General features: G+C 39.1%; 1 protein-coding gene across 7 annotated transcripts in view; it reads right to left on the bottom strand.

Moving 5' to 3' along the window:
• Window positions 1-2,464: 2,464 nt before the first annotated feature.
• Window positions 2,465-13,723, bottom strand: part of mef2aa (myocyte enhancer factor 2aa) — a 75,049-nt gene continuing 63,790 nt past the window's right edge. For 4 of the 7 annotated variants that reach the window (XM_087797961.1, XM_087797960.1, XM_087797964.1 and 1 more), the window contains 5 exons: window positions 13,042-13,226; window positions 10,540-10,563; window positions 7,780-7,909; window positions 7,550-7,673; window positions 2,465-5,842 (listed from right to left, as the gene is read on the bottom strand). In XM_087797961.1, coding sequence (XP_087654087.1) covers window positions 5,509-5,842; window positions 7,550-7,673; window positions 7,780-7,909; window positions 10,540-10,563; window positions 13,042-13,226 — 797 coding nt within the window. In that variant the 3' untranslated portion in view covers window positions 2,465-5,508. The remainder of the gene's footprint in view (window positions 5,843-7,549; window positions 7,674-7,779; window positions 7,910-10,539; window positions 10,564-13,041; window positions 13,227-13,723) is intronic. The other 3 variants (XM_087797962.1, XM_087797966.1, XM_087797965.1) reach the window with 1 other exon arrangement.

The raw sequence follows: 13,723 nt of genomic DNA, 5'->3' as shown, positions 1-13,723 counted from the left end.
GAGCATTTGTGTTTGAGGAGTTTAGACCAGAGTTTCTTCTGTGCACACAAGAGGAGCTACAGCGACAGAAACGCCGGTGCCAGGCCCCGGCAGTAGAGACTATGACAACAGATGCGTTTGGAGTCTGGAGCGATTCTGGTTCAATATTTGCTCGTGGGTTTACAGGGATGAAGCCCACACGAGAGCACCCCGACTTGGCTCCCGCTTCGAGAGGCAGGACAGAGGGAGATCTGAAATGTACAAACCCAGATGGCAGGTGGCCTGTCGCCCCCTAAACACATCTCAAACATGCTGCCTGGTGACTCGACACTCGCACAGCTGGGCGGAGGAGACCAAACACAGCGACTCACCTTTTTATACACCTGCAGTTATTATACGTTTTGAGAAAAGAGGAAATCGTATTTCACTTTTCTTGCTCATCCACAAGATATTTATCTTCAAAGAAAACACATCTGATAGTCAGACATCAGAAAAACGTGACTAAGGGGTGAAACGTTTTGAGGTTTCCTGTACGTGTTCTGCCAGGTACTGACTAATGTACAATTGGATCATCTTAAAAAGAGCTTCTGTTTTTCATAAGCAAATGATCATTTTTGTCTCTTTAATCATAGATTAGAAAATGATCTACTGAACATAATCATATACATAATCCTAAAATACTGAGGCTGAGAATCTGTTGTGCACACAGAGATGTGCATACTTCCTTATTACGGTAATACTGTCTCCAGCAGGATTCTTAAGCATAACACCAAAATAAAGACCCTTTAAATTAATAAGATTAAAAGATCAAGTACAATTCCTTAAACATTTTAAATAAGAAACACAGAGCTTGCTAAACTAAACTGACAGTAGACAACCTGAGGAATACACATACAAGTTAAGGGGGTTTTATCTTGTTCTTTGACAATAAACGTTCTTATGCTAAATCGTATGTTTATCAGACTTATATTGGGTTGTAAACACAACACAGGATGTTTTTGTGGCGTCAGTACAGAATACATGAATTAAATAATATAACACACACAATAAGCAGTCAAAAAACAAAACCAATGTGAGTTGTGTTATTATACTTCTTTAAAATGGTTTACTTTGGGTAGCTCTGCAACTGCAATACACTCAGAAAGTTCCATAAGATTCTAATACATACTTTTTACAATAACATGCATCCCAATTTATAACTGTTTTATGATGATTTAATTGAAAATAACTTTAGTTTGGCAGCTCTGAATCTAACATTGACGGAAGTAGACTACCTGAGGAATACACTCAGGAAGTAACACATACTTTCACAAGAAAGGTCCTTTATTTAAGATCCTAATTTGTGCCGTTTTATGATGATTTTATAGAAAATATCTTGTGCTACAATAGCAGTTGAGCTACACTCGAGTGGCAGGTGAACATCTTTTCGTGTCGTTTATAGTCTGGTTGGACAAATGTTCATTTTTAATACGACTTTAACAGTAGTTTATTGATTTAGTTCAACTTACCTTGAACTCCAGCAGCTCTCGACAGACGTGTTGAAGCACGTGTACGTGAGACTCGTGTGTTTTTACATCGAAACCGAGGTGTTTAATATTATCAAACAAACGACACAACAAGTGAAGCTGATGACAGACGTTTGAACTCGTTAGCTTTGATTGGCGTTCACACCTCGCACTAGTTTAGTCACAGTGACACCTGCTGGATACATTGTAGAACTACAATTGGTACAAGTTCCGGTGGATTTTAATACATGTTTTTAAAAAAAATATATAGTTATGTATTTTCTAATCGATAAATAACATCATTTAAATTAAAATTAATTTTTCAACTTTTAGATAAAACAAATCGCATTTAAATGGAATAATGGAGACTCATTTATTGCGGAAATTAAATAATAATAATAATAATAATAATGTCTATTTATATAGCGCCTTTCTAGACCAGGGTCACAAAGCGCTTTGACAGTAAATGCATTTATTCACATGGTTTTCGAATCATTAACATGTTTTTAATTAAAATAAACGATGAATAGAAATATTTGCTAAAATAAATACATATTCTATACTTTAAAGTACATTAAATTAATTAATTAATTAAATTACATTTTTTCAAGAAATATTTAAACTTATACATCTTATTTACTTTAATTTACTTTAATTTTTGTGTATATACTCTAGTTCCGTGCAATATTAACATACTATATCACTGTTTTGTTTGTTAATAATAATTTGGCTTCTGACCAAATCCTTATTTGACATTTTAAGTTCTAGATGGCGGTCTCTGCACTATTCTACTTTGTTTTAAAAGAAATGTTCTAATGAAACATAACATCATTTTTAAAATGACGGCGCCACCTACTGACCTCTTAACAACCTGACACCGTTTCATGAAGCATCACCAGACCATCACTCGGAGATATAACGAACATTGACAGTGAATGTTCAAAAGCGTTACTGTGGAACAGAAGAAACAGACGAGGAGGTTGATTATACACTGATGTGTTTAATAAAGTTGACAGTTCCTACTGTTTGGGACTTCACAGGAGAACAAATTCTATGTAAGAGTTGTTTACTTCATTTTATACAGAATAAGAGAGAGAACTTAATTACACATTTAAAAGCCAATATCTGTACTTTTCTGAAGAATACAAATTTTGTACAACAATATCTAGCATAGTATCTTAATCCTTTAATACAAAGTTCACTTGAATATTTATCGTAGAATGAAAATAAAATAACACATTCAAGGGAAATAAAATGAAGATTTAACTTAAATTCAAATAATTTCATTATTGGCAACAAAGTCCAGCTTATGCCGCCAAACGGTCCGAACGCTCAAACCGAAAACAGCTTCTTCTTCTTTTTTTTTCTTTTTTTTTTCTCTTGAACTACTTAAGTGAACTATCAACTACAAACACTTACCAAACACATGTTTATAAAAGCCACGAAGCAAAGCAGTGTACTCTTGCACAGCAAAGTGAAGAAAGTCCTCGACAAAGATTTGCCCTTCTCCTTTTTCACATTCATCTGTTCCTGGACCGAGAGAGTGTCACCGCGCATTCGCCGCGTCTGGGTTTTTTTTTTGGAGTGAAAAGTAAAAGCGATGCTTGATGTTATCTTTCTTTGGGATAAGGCATTTTCCTAACTGTGCATATAGGTCGAGAACTACAAAACTCCCTGATATGTCGTCGTGTGCTAAACTATGAGGTGATGCTGCCGAGCTCCGGCGGGCACGTGTTGTTGTCGACTTTAGTTATTGCTATTTCCACCTGCTTTGTCGAGCCAAGGATGTCGGTTGCCCTCGGAAATCCAAATAATAATTATTATAGCTCTGTTTCTTTTTTTTTTTCAGCGACCCCCCCCCCCAGGCTGCTGTGACATCATCATGTTAGAATTGGGGTAGAAACTGCATAGATCATCGTGGGCAAGGATGAGGACGCGGCGAATGCAGAGTGATACATCTCTCCGACAGCAAAGATCTCACGTTAATGTGCAATCCAGCATTGAGATCATGTCCTGCTGATGGATTTGCTTGTGTGAGAAAAAGTGACTTTTCTCTCTTTCGCTCTCTTTACAGCAACAAGTTTCTGGGATCCTTGATCGGTCGACAGAAAGTTTGACTTGGCAGCTACGTTCACAATCGATTGTGGGATTTAAAAAAAATGTTTCTTAACGCATGTTTGACCCTGAACGTTCACATTTCTGTTAAAATCTTGGGTATATGGAAGATGACTTGCCTTTTAGCTCAGCTCTTTTCTTCTGTGTCAAGCACCAAAAGCAGACTCGATTTCTCTCTATTTTCAAAACAAAGTCAACAAACCAAATTTAATTTAATTTTCTTTCTCTCTTTGAGAAATATATGTTATATATCATATTTATAATTTATTTATTTGCATTTTCTGTGAATTTATTTGCATTATATCCTGAAATTTCCTTCCCTTACAATAATTTATTTCTCGGTCCTTTACAACAAACATCTTAATCATGGACACATTTTCAGTACTTATGTATGTTTTCTTTTTTATTCATTCATCCACTTTCTTCTTGACTGTTATATTAATTTATTTTGTTCAAAATGTGCAACAGTTTACAAAAAAAAAAATAGGTTTTAAAAAAAACAACTATACAAGATTAATTCTTAAAATATTTGTAAAATATTTTTCTCTTAAAATACTAAATAGTGCTCTTCGTTTCTAAAAAATTAAACAAAACAAATAAATACAAATCCATGTGATTGTCACTTTTATACTGTTTTAAATACTTGAAAATTCAATATAACTTAAAACAATTGAATTTATAAAAAAAAACATTCTAAATTCAAAGTAATAATATAAATTAGTTAATAAAAGATCTTGTGTTTTAAATTAAATTTTTTTTTTTTTTTATTTTGATGTGGAACTGCAGTGATATTTAAAGTAATCCATTACTCTTAACAACATAAACACGTGTAAATATCTTTAAATTCAAGAGTATCTGACATCATCATCATCATGTTTATGATCGATTGTGAATGTAGCTGTAAAACAAGTCAGAATTTAGAGCCAACCGTGTGTTCGTCTCCGGCCGGCCTCTGACGTCATGTGACATCAGCCGCCGCCGGCGCTCGCACGGCTAACAGGAAGAGGTGAAAGGTCGACTGAACGATGGCAGTGTGTGTGTTCACCTTTCGTCTCGTAATGTCTGGAGAACAAACTCGCCGGAGAAGAAAAAAAAAAAAGAACAATTTGACGTGGTGATGGCGGTGAAAACATGTTAAGCTTCTGCACGTGTAAACTTGGCTGTCATCCACAAAAATAGACTTTTTCTGTTGTGTGAGGGTGCAGCACTCTGAGCGGCCATTTATATATCTGTATTTAACTCGCTATTTACACACACACACACACACACGCGCACGCACACACACACACACGACAAGGGGTTTGGCTCAAATGTACAAACAAGTGTTCATGGCTTTAGATTCAAAGATGGGATTTGAAAGGACTACGGAGACGACGCGGAGGAGAAGGACGAGAGGAAACGGTGGCAGCTGCACGGAAACACAAACGGCTTTGGCTTCAATCACGAGGAGCTGCTGAGGTTTTGCAAATGAGCAACGGTGTCATTATTGCAATCAATCGGTCACTAAAAAAAAACCAAAAACCATCTATGGGGGGGGGGGGGGAACCTCACCTCAGATTTGTGTGTGTCGGAATCTTTTTTTTCGCGAGGGTCTTGAGCGGTGAAGCAACACAACGCGTGGTTTTCGTCGGCGAGCACAACAAGCGACTACATGTAAATGTCTTGTAACAGCAAGAATTCAAAAATCGTCCTCCGAGCATCTTTGTTCTGCAGACATCACCCGAGTACCTGACACCTCCTGCTTGAGAATTTATGTTTGACCTGCGACCTCTCTTAAGGACCCCCCTCTCTCTCTCTCTCTCTCTCTCTCTCTCTCTCTCTCTCTCTCACCTATCTCCATGTCCCCACCGCTGCCCCCCCACTCCCTGACTGGCTGGTGACTGGAGAGGGTCTCGCCCACCGGGGCTCCTTATGTCACCCACGAGTCCATGCGCAGGCGCTTGACCGATGGGCTCTCCCGCCCCTCGGATCCGGCGGGGGGTCTTCCCAGCCCGAGCGGGGAGTGGAAGTCCGGCCGGTGGTCTTCTCGGTCGCTGCCGTCGTAGGAGCTACAGGACGAGCTGAGGCTGTCGGCGGGGGAGCGTCCCAGGACCTCGTGCCGGCCGGACCCCTGCTGCGGCTGGGCGGCGAAGCCGGAGGGGGTGACGCGCTCCCGGGGGGGGGATATGGGCTCGGACTTGATGTTGATGCTCTGGCTGGTGTTGATTGAGAGGTTGGACCCTTGAGGTAGGTGACCCCCACCACTGCGGAGAAGAGAGGACATTATGAGGGGGTCTTGAAGAAGTTTAAAAACATGCTATTCAATGGTTAACCCTTGTGTTAGCTGAGGGTCAAGATGACCCAGAGACAACACAAGGGATACAACAAACACATTTTTTTCCGGCCTTTGTTGACCCTGAGATATCAGAAGGGTTCAATTCTCTCCTGTCCTGCAGAATTTACGGACCACATGACTCCCGACAAAGTCGTAACTGCTTTCATTTTTTTTAAAAATATATATATCCCAATATCAGCTTTAACAAGCCTAGAGTCAACTGTATCCTCTCGTCCTCAAGCAGCGCCGGGATTTCGCTGAATTTGATTGTTCTTTCAGCTGTGGAAGACGTAATGACTGCTGCCATCTAGTGGCCAGAAGTTTAATTGCAATACGGAAAATGCTGTTGTCCCGTCATTCAGTCTTTTATTGATGTCAGCCTCTAAAAGTCGCACTTGGACCATGACAGTCCAGGTTTCATTAAGGTCTTGATAGCTCTCAACATTTTCAAGTGTATTTGTCTTGTGTTTTGAAAGATTTGTCGTTCGTCTGTAAGTCATATTTTATTATTAACCTTGCAACTGTCTTAAGTCTTGTCTCTAAACTCTAGGTAAAGTTTTTGGTCTTATACCACACAGGTGTCAAACTCTTGGGGCAGGGTTTCCTCAAAATCGATCAAAGTAATTTAAAGTCCACGTTAATATTTCCACCTTTGAAGATGCCAGTGATTAAGATAAGATAAGGAAATGAGATTATGGACCTCAACAATTATACAGAGACTCCTAATAACAGTAAAACTGAGGTTAAAAGGAATAGATGTTGATGCTACATTTTTAAGACAGTTTGAATCTTACAAAACTAGTTTGGACCGGGGCCAAGATGGCTAAAAGATTTTGTCATCACTGCATCAAAGGCAGCCTTGCCTCTTAAACGGGTTACACGCTATTAGTGCTTAAAAATTCAAAATGTACAGCTGGACGTGGCCCCGGACTAAAAGTTTGGATTAAGGTGATCCACATGATGTTTCCAGAGATAAATGCTCAACCCGGAACACCTTGGTTTGGGTAAATCTTGGCTGAAACTCCTTTGTGACTTGGTTTAATACTAGTTAAAGTCAGACATGTTAGCTTGTCTTGGCTATGATTGAAGGTCTTGGTTTTTGTGGTTCGAACCTTTAAAAAAAGGCTGTAGTCCTGTTTTGTCTAAGGTTTTTTTTTGTCTCTTCTCCTAATTTTCTGTTACTTTCGATGCCTTGTTCTGGTCCACCATACATGAACACTTATCTCAGCTAAACGGTCTTTGTTCAAGTCTTCCTTAAAGTCTTTTGTTTCAGTTCCTTCTTAGAACCAGACACAACAAGACTCTCTTACAGTGAATCTCATTCTTCACCTCTAAAAGTTCTGGACGGGCAAAGTGTTCTTCTCGGGGTTGACAACGATACCTCGTGCGATCGAAGACCGGAGCTAAGTTTCCAAGAGATAAATAGTTGTGCGTCTGCAGTGTAAGAACGACCCATATTGTGTTTTCGCTGGACCACAGTCAGGGGAGTGTAAAGACACACCACATGTGAGGATGTGGGCCGGCAGGAATATGTGCATGTGTGATTCAGCACCATATCAGCGAGCGCGAGTGGGTGTTGCATTCACACGAGGGTGTTCGGAGTGTGCTTTTGTTTTTTGGAAAGTGTGCTACTCACACCAAAGAATTGAGAGCTGCCTGGCCCAGTTGATGCTGTTGCCAGGCTGACATGGAGCCCAGTGAGAGCCCGGGAGAGCTGAAGCCCTGCAGGGAGGAGATTTCGGCGCTGCTCAGGGAGTACTCTGTGAAAACAAAAAAAAGCAAGCGGCGGTGAGAAAACCCTCGCACGTGACGCAAAACGCAGCAGTTGTTCGGGGTCCGAGGGGAGAGAGCGGGGTTCAGACTCACCAGCAGGATTGTAGGAGGTGGGCATGCCGGAGTAGACCAGGCCCTGCGGGGGTAAACTGGGGGTGGTGACGGACACCACCGGAGTGGCCAGCGGCTGTGAGGACTGGGAGCTGTTTATCCTCTGGGTGTTCTGCAGACACACAAAAACACGGGGTCACAGGGAAGAGCACACACACACACATACACAAACACACGTCCATCTGAATACAGCGTTAAGGTCATGCAGTAACAACACCTGCCAGCAGGTGGGAGTGTTGGTCAAATATTCCGTTAGAAAAAAGTCAGTTCAAACAAAATGACGAGTTGGTAAGTGTTTGTAAACAATCTTAGTTTGAATGCTAGAAAGATTCATATCTTTGGCATCATGGCTCAAAACCTATAGACGTCAATATGCTCTTTGTGTCTTATCGCACTGTTGATCTATCTTGTTAATGTTATTTTGTGTGTTTTTCAATTTTTATTTCATTTTTTACTCTTTACACTTCACTTTTTTATCTCCTGTATGCACGAAAAACGAATGTATATTTATACATTCACCAACAAAAATAACAATCATGTGTTGATTGATTATTGTTATTATTTTAAATAATACAAATAATGTAAAATATTGTTGTTTTTCAAGTTCTAAAAGATTTGGACATTTTCATACTTTATTAGTTGTTGTCCGTTTTCATTCCTTTACGATTATTTCTATTTGTTTGAGTGATCTTAATCACAGTTTTTAATGTTGTTTTTAATATTTACATTTTCAAGAATCATGTAGTCATCATTTGAATGGTGGTAAAATATTGCATTGATATTTATTAGTTTGATTATTTACTGTTTATTTCTTGTTTGTGTTTTGTTTTATAATTATGTTTTACCATAACATAACCTTGTATTTTATGCTGCATGTTGCATGTTAACATTTCAATTTGTCTTAAAAGGAACATTATATTTTTAGAGAGTTTTCTACGGTGGAATTTTTTTTTTTAATAAACAATACCAATAAAATTAAAGGTAGGTTATACTACTAAGCAAACATATTGTAAAACTAAAGCGCAGTAAAAACAAAACATCATTATTATTTTACTAATGAAAAATACAGTAAATATAATCAGGAGGAAAAACGAAATAAACATCAAACTGTGGTGCTTCACTACACATAGGTCTGATCTCAGAAACTTCTAAATTAAATAAGCATTCATTGCTTTCTTCACTGAAATCCACTTATTCTTGACATACTGGGTTTCACATGACAAGCCTCAGTGTGTAATAGAGTTATTGAGCTGGTACGGATCAAAAGTTGCACCAGAGAAGACTCACGACTTGCCGAGACTTAGAAAAGATCCAAACTAAGAGCATTAAAGAAAGCAACGGAGAAGAAAACAGCAGAGATCAGCAGTTTCTCAGCGAGCGCTGCATTCAAGCACTTTTGTCTCCGCTAATCAAACGCAGACGTCGTCGAACAATAGAAGGTATCCAACGTGGCTGCCAGAGGTTTGAAGTCCGACTGCATCGTGACGGAGTCGCTGGCTTCCTCACATTGTTCCACCCGCCTCCTGCCAGATGATCTCACCAAGTGTCTCACCATGATGTCATCATCCGTGCTTCAGGAGAACCAGCCATCACTCAAATGTTAACAGAAACCGCCGTGGCAAACCCACTTAAAAAGTGACAAGAGGGGTTTCCTGTTTTCCTTTTCATACTTCCTGTCGCATCTCCATCAATGTCACTTGAACAGCGCGCCCCAATAAGCAACAGAAAAAGGGGTGGGGACTCCACAGAGGAGCAAGACTTCCTTAAATGGTCATTAACTGTCTTTTTTTTTTTACCTTCTCGTCCAAGTTTAAAACGCGCTCATAGCCGTCATCTCTGAATGCAAATAGTGCATGAGTTGATTTGAAAACAACCCAAGTAATGGCACTCAAGGGTTTCACTCATTTATAAACTTCAATGACGCCTGGATCATCCAGTTCCCTTAACAGTTTCTCCATCATGTTCTCTTGTTCATGAGCCCAACAAGGTCATTTTAAACAACCAACTAACTGGTGGACACAATTCTTGTGGTGGAAAATATAAAAGACTGATTCAGTATAATTTAAAAAAAAAATAAAGGGGGAAAGATAAGAATGAAGTTGAATGGGCGTTCATTGCATTTTCTCAATAGATATTTAACAATTTTAAATAAAAAATGAACTTTGATTGTTGCAATACATTATGGATCTTGCAGTTTGTTTAGTCATTTATCATTATGGCCATTTATCATTATGTTATGGGTCAATTGAGACCCTTTGGCTACCAGTTAAACATTCCCCCATTTGTATGAATACTGAATTACAAAAAGTTTATTTCTCTTGTGATGTATCCAAACACACTTTTTTGATAAATGTGTGACCAACAATCTACTACGTTTCCTGGTGTGTGACTGGATACATTCATGCAAGTCTGCAAAACCAGACATGGTGCCTCAACTTGTGTCAAATAACGAACACTGTGACGACGAATTCAAACAATAATAATTAAGTTTCTGCACATCTCATCATCAGTGACAACTAGAGTTGTGAGTTTGTGTTAGCATGTAGCCAAACAAAAGTGTGTTATACATCCTCACACTCAAACGTGCACATTTCCCACTCCACGTCGGTGAGTGAAACATGCAGAGTGACAAAAGCTTCTCCTTTAAGTCGACAATGGACGGAGTCGTCTTTAGTCTCACGCGTGATTTACCAGACGCGCTTCATTTTGCAGCCATTTGCTCAGGCATTTGTCAGAACTCACCAAATCCAATTCCTCCTCCTCTGACTGCCCTCAGAGGAAGACAAGAAGAGAGGCAGAGTTACAGAAGAGAAGAAAGCTGAGGACTGTTTAGCAGCTCCATTAATAATGAGGAAAACTTGTGTCTTCAGTGACACTGAGATTCATCTGTAACAAAAGTGTTTTTTTCTTGCACACTGAGAGGGAGACTGTTTAGGAAAATATATATTTTTGAAGGAATAAAAGAAGAACAAGTTTAAGTTACTTGAATATTTTTTGGAAAAAGAAAAGGTTAAATAGAAAACATTTTATCAACATAAAAATCATTACAGAATATTTAAATATTGTCGGAAAATGTAATTTGAAAGTTAAATAAAAAATAGAATAAATAGAATAGAACACAAACACTAAGTCATTATTTTTTATTATTTTTTATTTTAAATTAAATGAACATACGATTCAAATAAATATGCAATAAAAATTATAAGTAGACGAAGTAGAGCAATTTATTGATTTAATGAAATAATCATACAATAATTAAATATTCTTAATAAAACACACCGAACTCAAACCAAATTAAGTGTGAAAATACGCTGCTTTTAAGCATAATCCTTTTTAAAAACAAGGCTGTTCCACTTTTGTGCAGCAGGGGTCAGTAATGGCTCCTCTTCAGGTTTCCATGAGTCTCAGGTTTGTAAACGTCACTACATCTATTGATTATTAACTACTAAAACAAGGTTACAAGTTGAAAAAAAAAGAAGATAATATTTCTTAATTCTCAGTTCTGCACGTTTGAAGTGCACCGTGCTCATCTTCCTCAACCGTGACCAGGACTCGATCAATAGCGGCAGGAAGACGCGACAAGGGCGAGCAGATATTATCTGGCTCACACCCGGGGCCGCTGATTAAGCCTTCATCCACACTCCGTCACACAGACGTGTGATTAATTTAATACCATTACGGCCCTAATGACGAGCTGTCTGCGGACCTGAGTCCCAAATCCAGCGACAGAATCGACCTCGCCGCCTCGGAACCTGCGGCTCGACGCGTTCTCCGCGATGGGTTCGGAAGCGGTGAGTTGATAAAACAACAGTTGGAACTTGTTTACTAAACACCAACACTTCCTGCTCCCAGTGTTCAGCAGCAGCAGCAGCCAGACCTACGCTTTGGCTCTTTATTTTCTTCTCTTTCTTATCTGGGAACAATGTGGCTGCCCTTCTTTCTTCTTCTTCTTCTTCTTCTTCTTCTTCTTCTTCTTCTTCACAGGTCCTTTTGTATACTCCTGATTTCTTTGTCATTATTTTGTACACACTTTTCCTGTGTGTGTGTTTTGGTATAAATGTTATTGTTACGGAGGAGCTGATCCTCATCCTCAGGCCTTCACACGGGACAGGCTTCAAACATTATCTTTCATTCTACAGAACTCTAGTCTTTTCAGTCTCTCTATTAAAAATCTTCTAAAGATAAGGAGGAAAAATTGTTGTGTGTGTATGTTTACCTTTTTACCCAAAATGCGTAATTTTAACTTTATTGTAAATGTAAATTTATTAAATTATATTAATAGTAAGTAAGTAAGTAAGTAATTTGTATTTATATAGCGCTTTTCAGTACTAAGTTATAAGTTAATAAAAAAAAAGTTGTTTTTTTATAAGTACATTTTACATTCTGAGACTAAGTGTAACCACTTGTAACACATAATAGATGAGAAAAAATATAAATGTATTTTATTTTTTCTTTAGTATAAGCTAAAGCTAACTAAAGCTAAAATGGTAAGCTTGCTAGCTTAGTTAGCCAATAACAATGCTAGCTGCTATATTCATAGAAACGCGTTTTCTATGTTTCTTGACAATCTTTTTAATAAATTATCCTTTTAAAAATGAACTGAACTGAACTGAATATAGAAGAAAATCCCAGTTGTGCCCATATAACTTAATAATTATAACTTCTTATAATAAAATTGTCAATACGGCCCTTTTTTTAACCACTTTCTTCTTTCTTTTTCTTTCTTTAAAACCACCCTGCCGTGATTTTCACAAAGTATTTGGATAGTTCTTCTGATTGTGTTTAATCAATGTTACGATCAAATGGAGAACTTTAAGGAAAATTCATCAAATCCAATATTCTTCTAAATAATGGACTACATGAGCTAAAAAAAAAAGGAGAATTAACAGTATATTTCAACTCCTTTTGCACATACAGTGTATTTGTCGCTCCTGTGAAAGCGTCAGTATCGTCAGAAGGGGCGAGTAAAGAACACGAAACACACGTTTTAGAAAAAAAATGGATATTTTCAGACCAGACTGTCCACATTTTTAAGCGAGGCGGCCGCACAAGGAAGCCGTGAAAAGCCATTGAGAAGACAAGCCCTCCCACGCCCACGCGACACTACATCCAACACGGTGACGTCACAAACATGTCCGGGCATAGACATGGAGAAATAAAGTTGAAACACTTCTTTCATCCGCCCTGCGGCGTGAGCTGATCGAGAGTTCTGGGAGCAGGGGGGGGTTTGTTTTCAGTACTCACCAGCGGGGGCATCATTCCTTTGCTGGATGGCGGGATGACAACCCTCAGGTCTGGCTTGCGGCCCCCCATCCCCATGCCGCCTCCAGGGGGCGGCGGGGACTTGTTGGGCATGACTTTACCCAAGCCGTTGCCACTAGGCGTGCTGAGGAGTCCCGGCGAGCCCCGGGGGTTCACGAAACCGTTCCCTGCAGAGGTGCGGAGCGACAAGAAAAGACATCATCAAACCACGGACTGTGACTGACAAGACTCGCAGTCATCAGGCGAGCGCCGCACACTGTTGTTCCTCTGCCTCGTCGCTGCACGCCACGTTAAGTGTTTTCAACCCTCTGGGAAGCTTTAATAGGGTCGGATAATTATCCTGCACATTTACAAAAATAAAATGTCCATTTCAAAATTGATGAGCCTTTTATTTTTATTGGGAATGATGACATCAAACTAAACTCAGTGCATCTTGGGATAAAGGAGCAGTTTCCTGACAAATGTGCCGTGACTAGTCAGAAGAGACAACAAGAGGCCATTATCGCTGAATAAGAACAATAAAAGTCTGGAGGTGTTTTCCATTTACGAAGAGGAAAAACAAGAGTCTCAAGTTATCATTGCTCAACTCTGCCTTGAGGATTTAGATACAACTCTGGCTTGCAACGTGTAATAGGAGTACACAAAAATAAAATAAACACGTGTG

The sequence above is a fragment of the Callionymus lyra genome, chromosome 8, assembly GCF_982586985.1.
Source record: "Callionymus lyra chromosome 8, fCalLyr1.hap1.1, whole genome shotgun sequence".
Lineage (NCBI taxonomy): Eukaryota > Metazoa > Chordata > Actinopteri > Syngnathiformes > Callionymidae > Callionymus > Callionymus lyra.
Note: the sequence above shows the minus strand (reverse complement) of the source record. Positions and strands in the feature narration are given on the sequence as shown.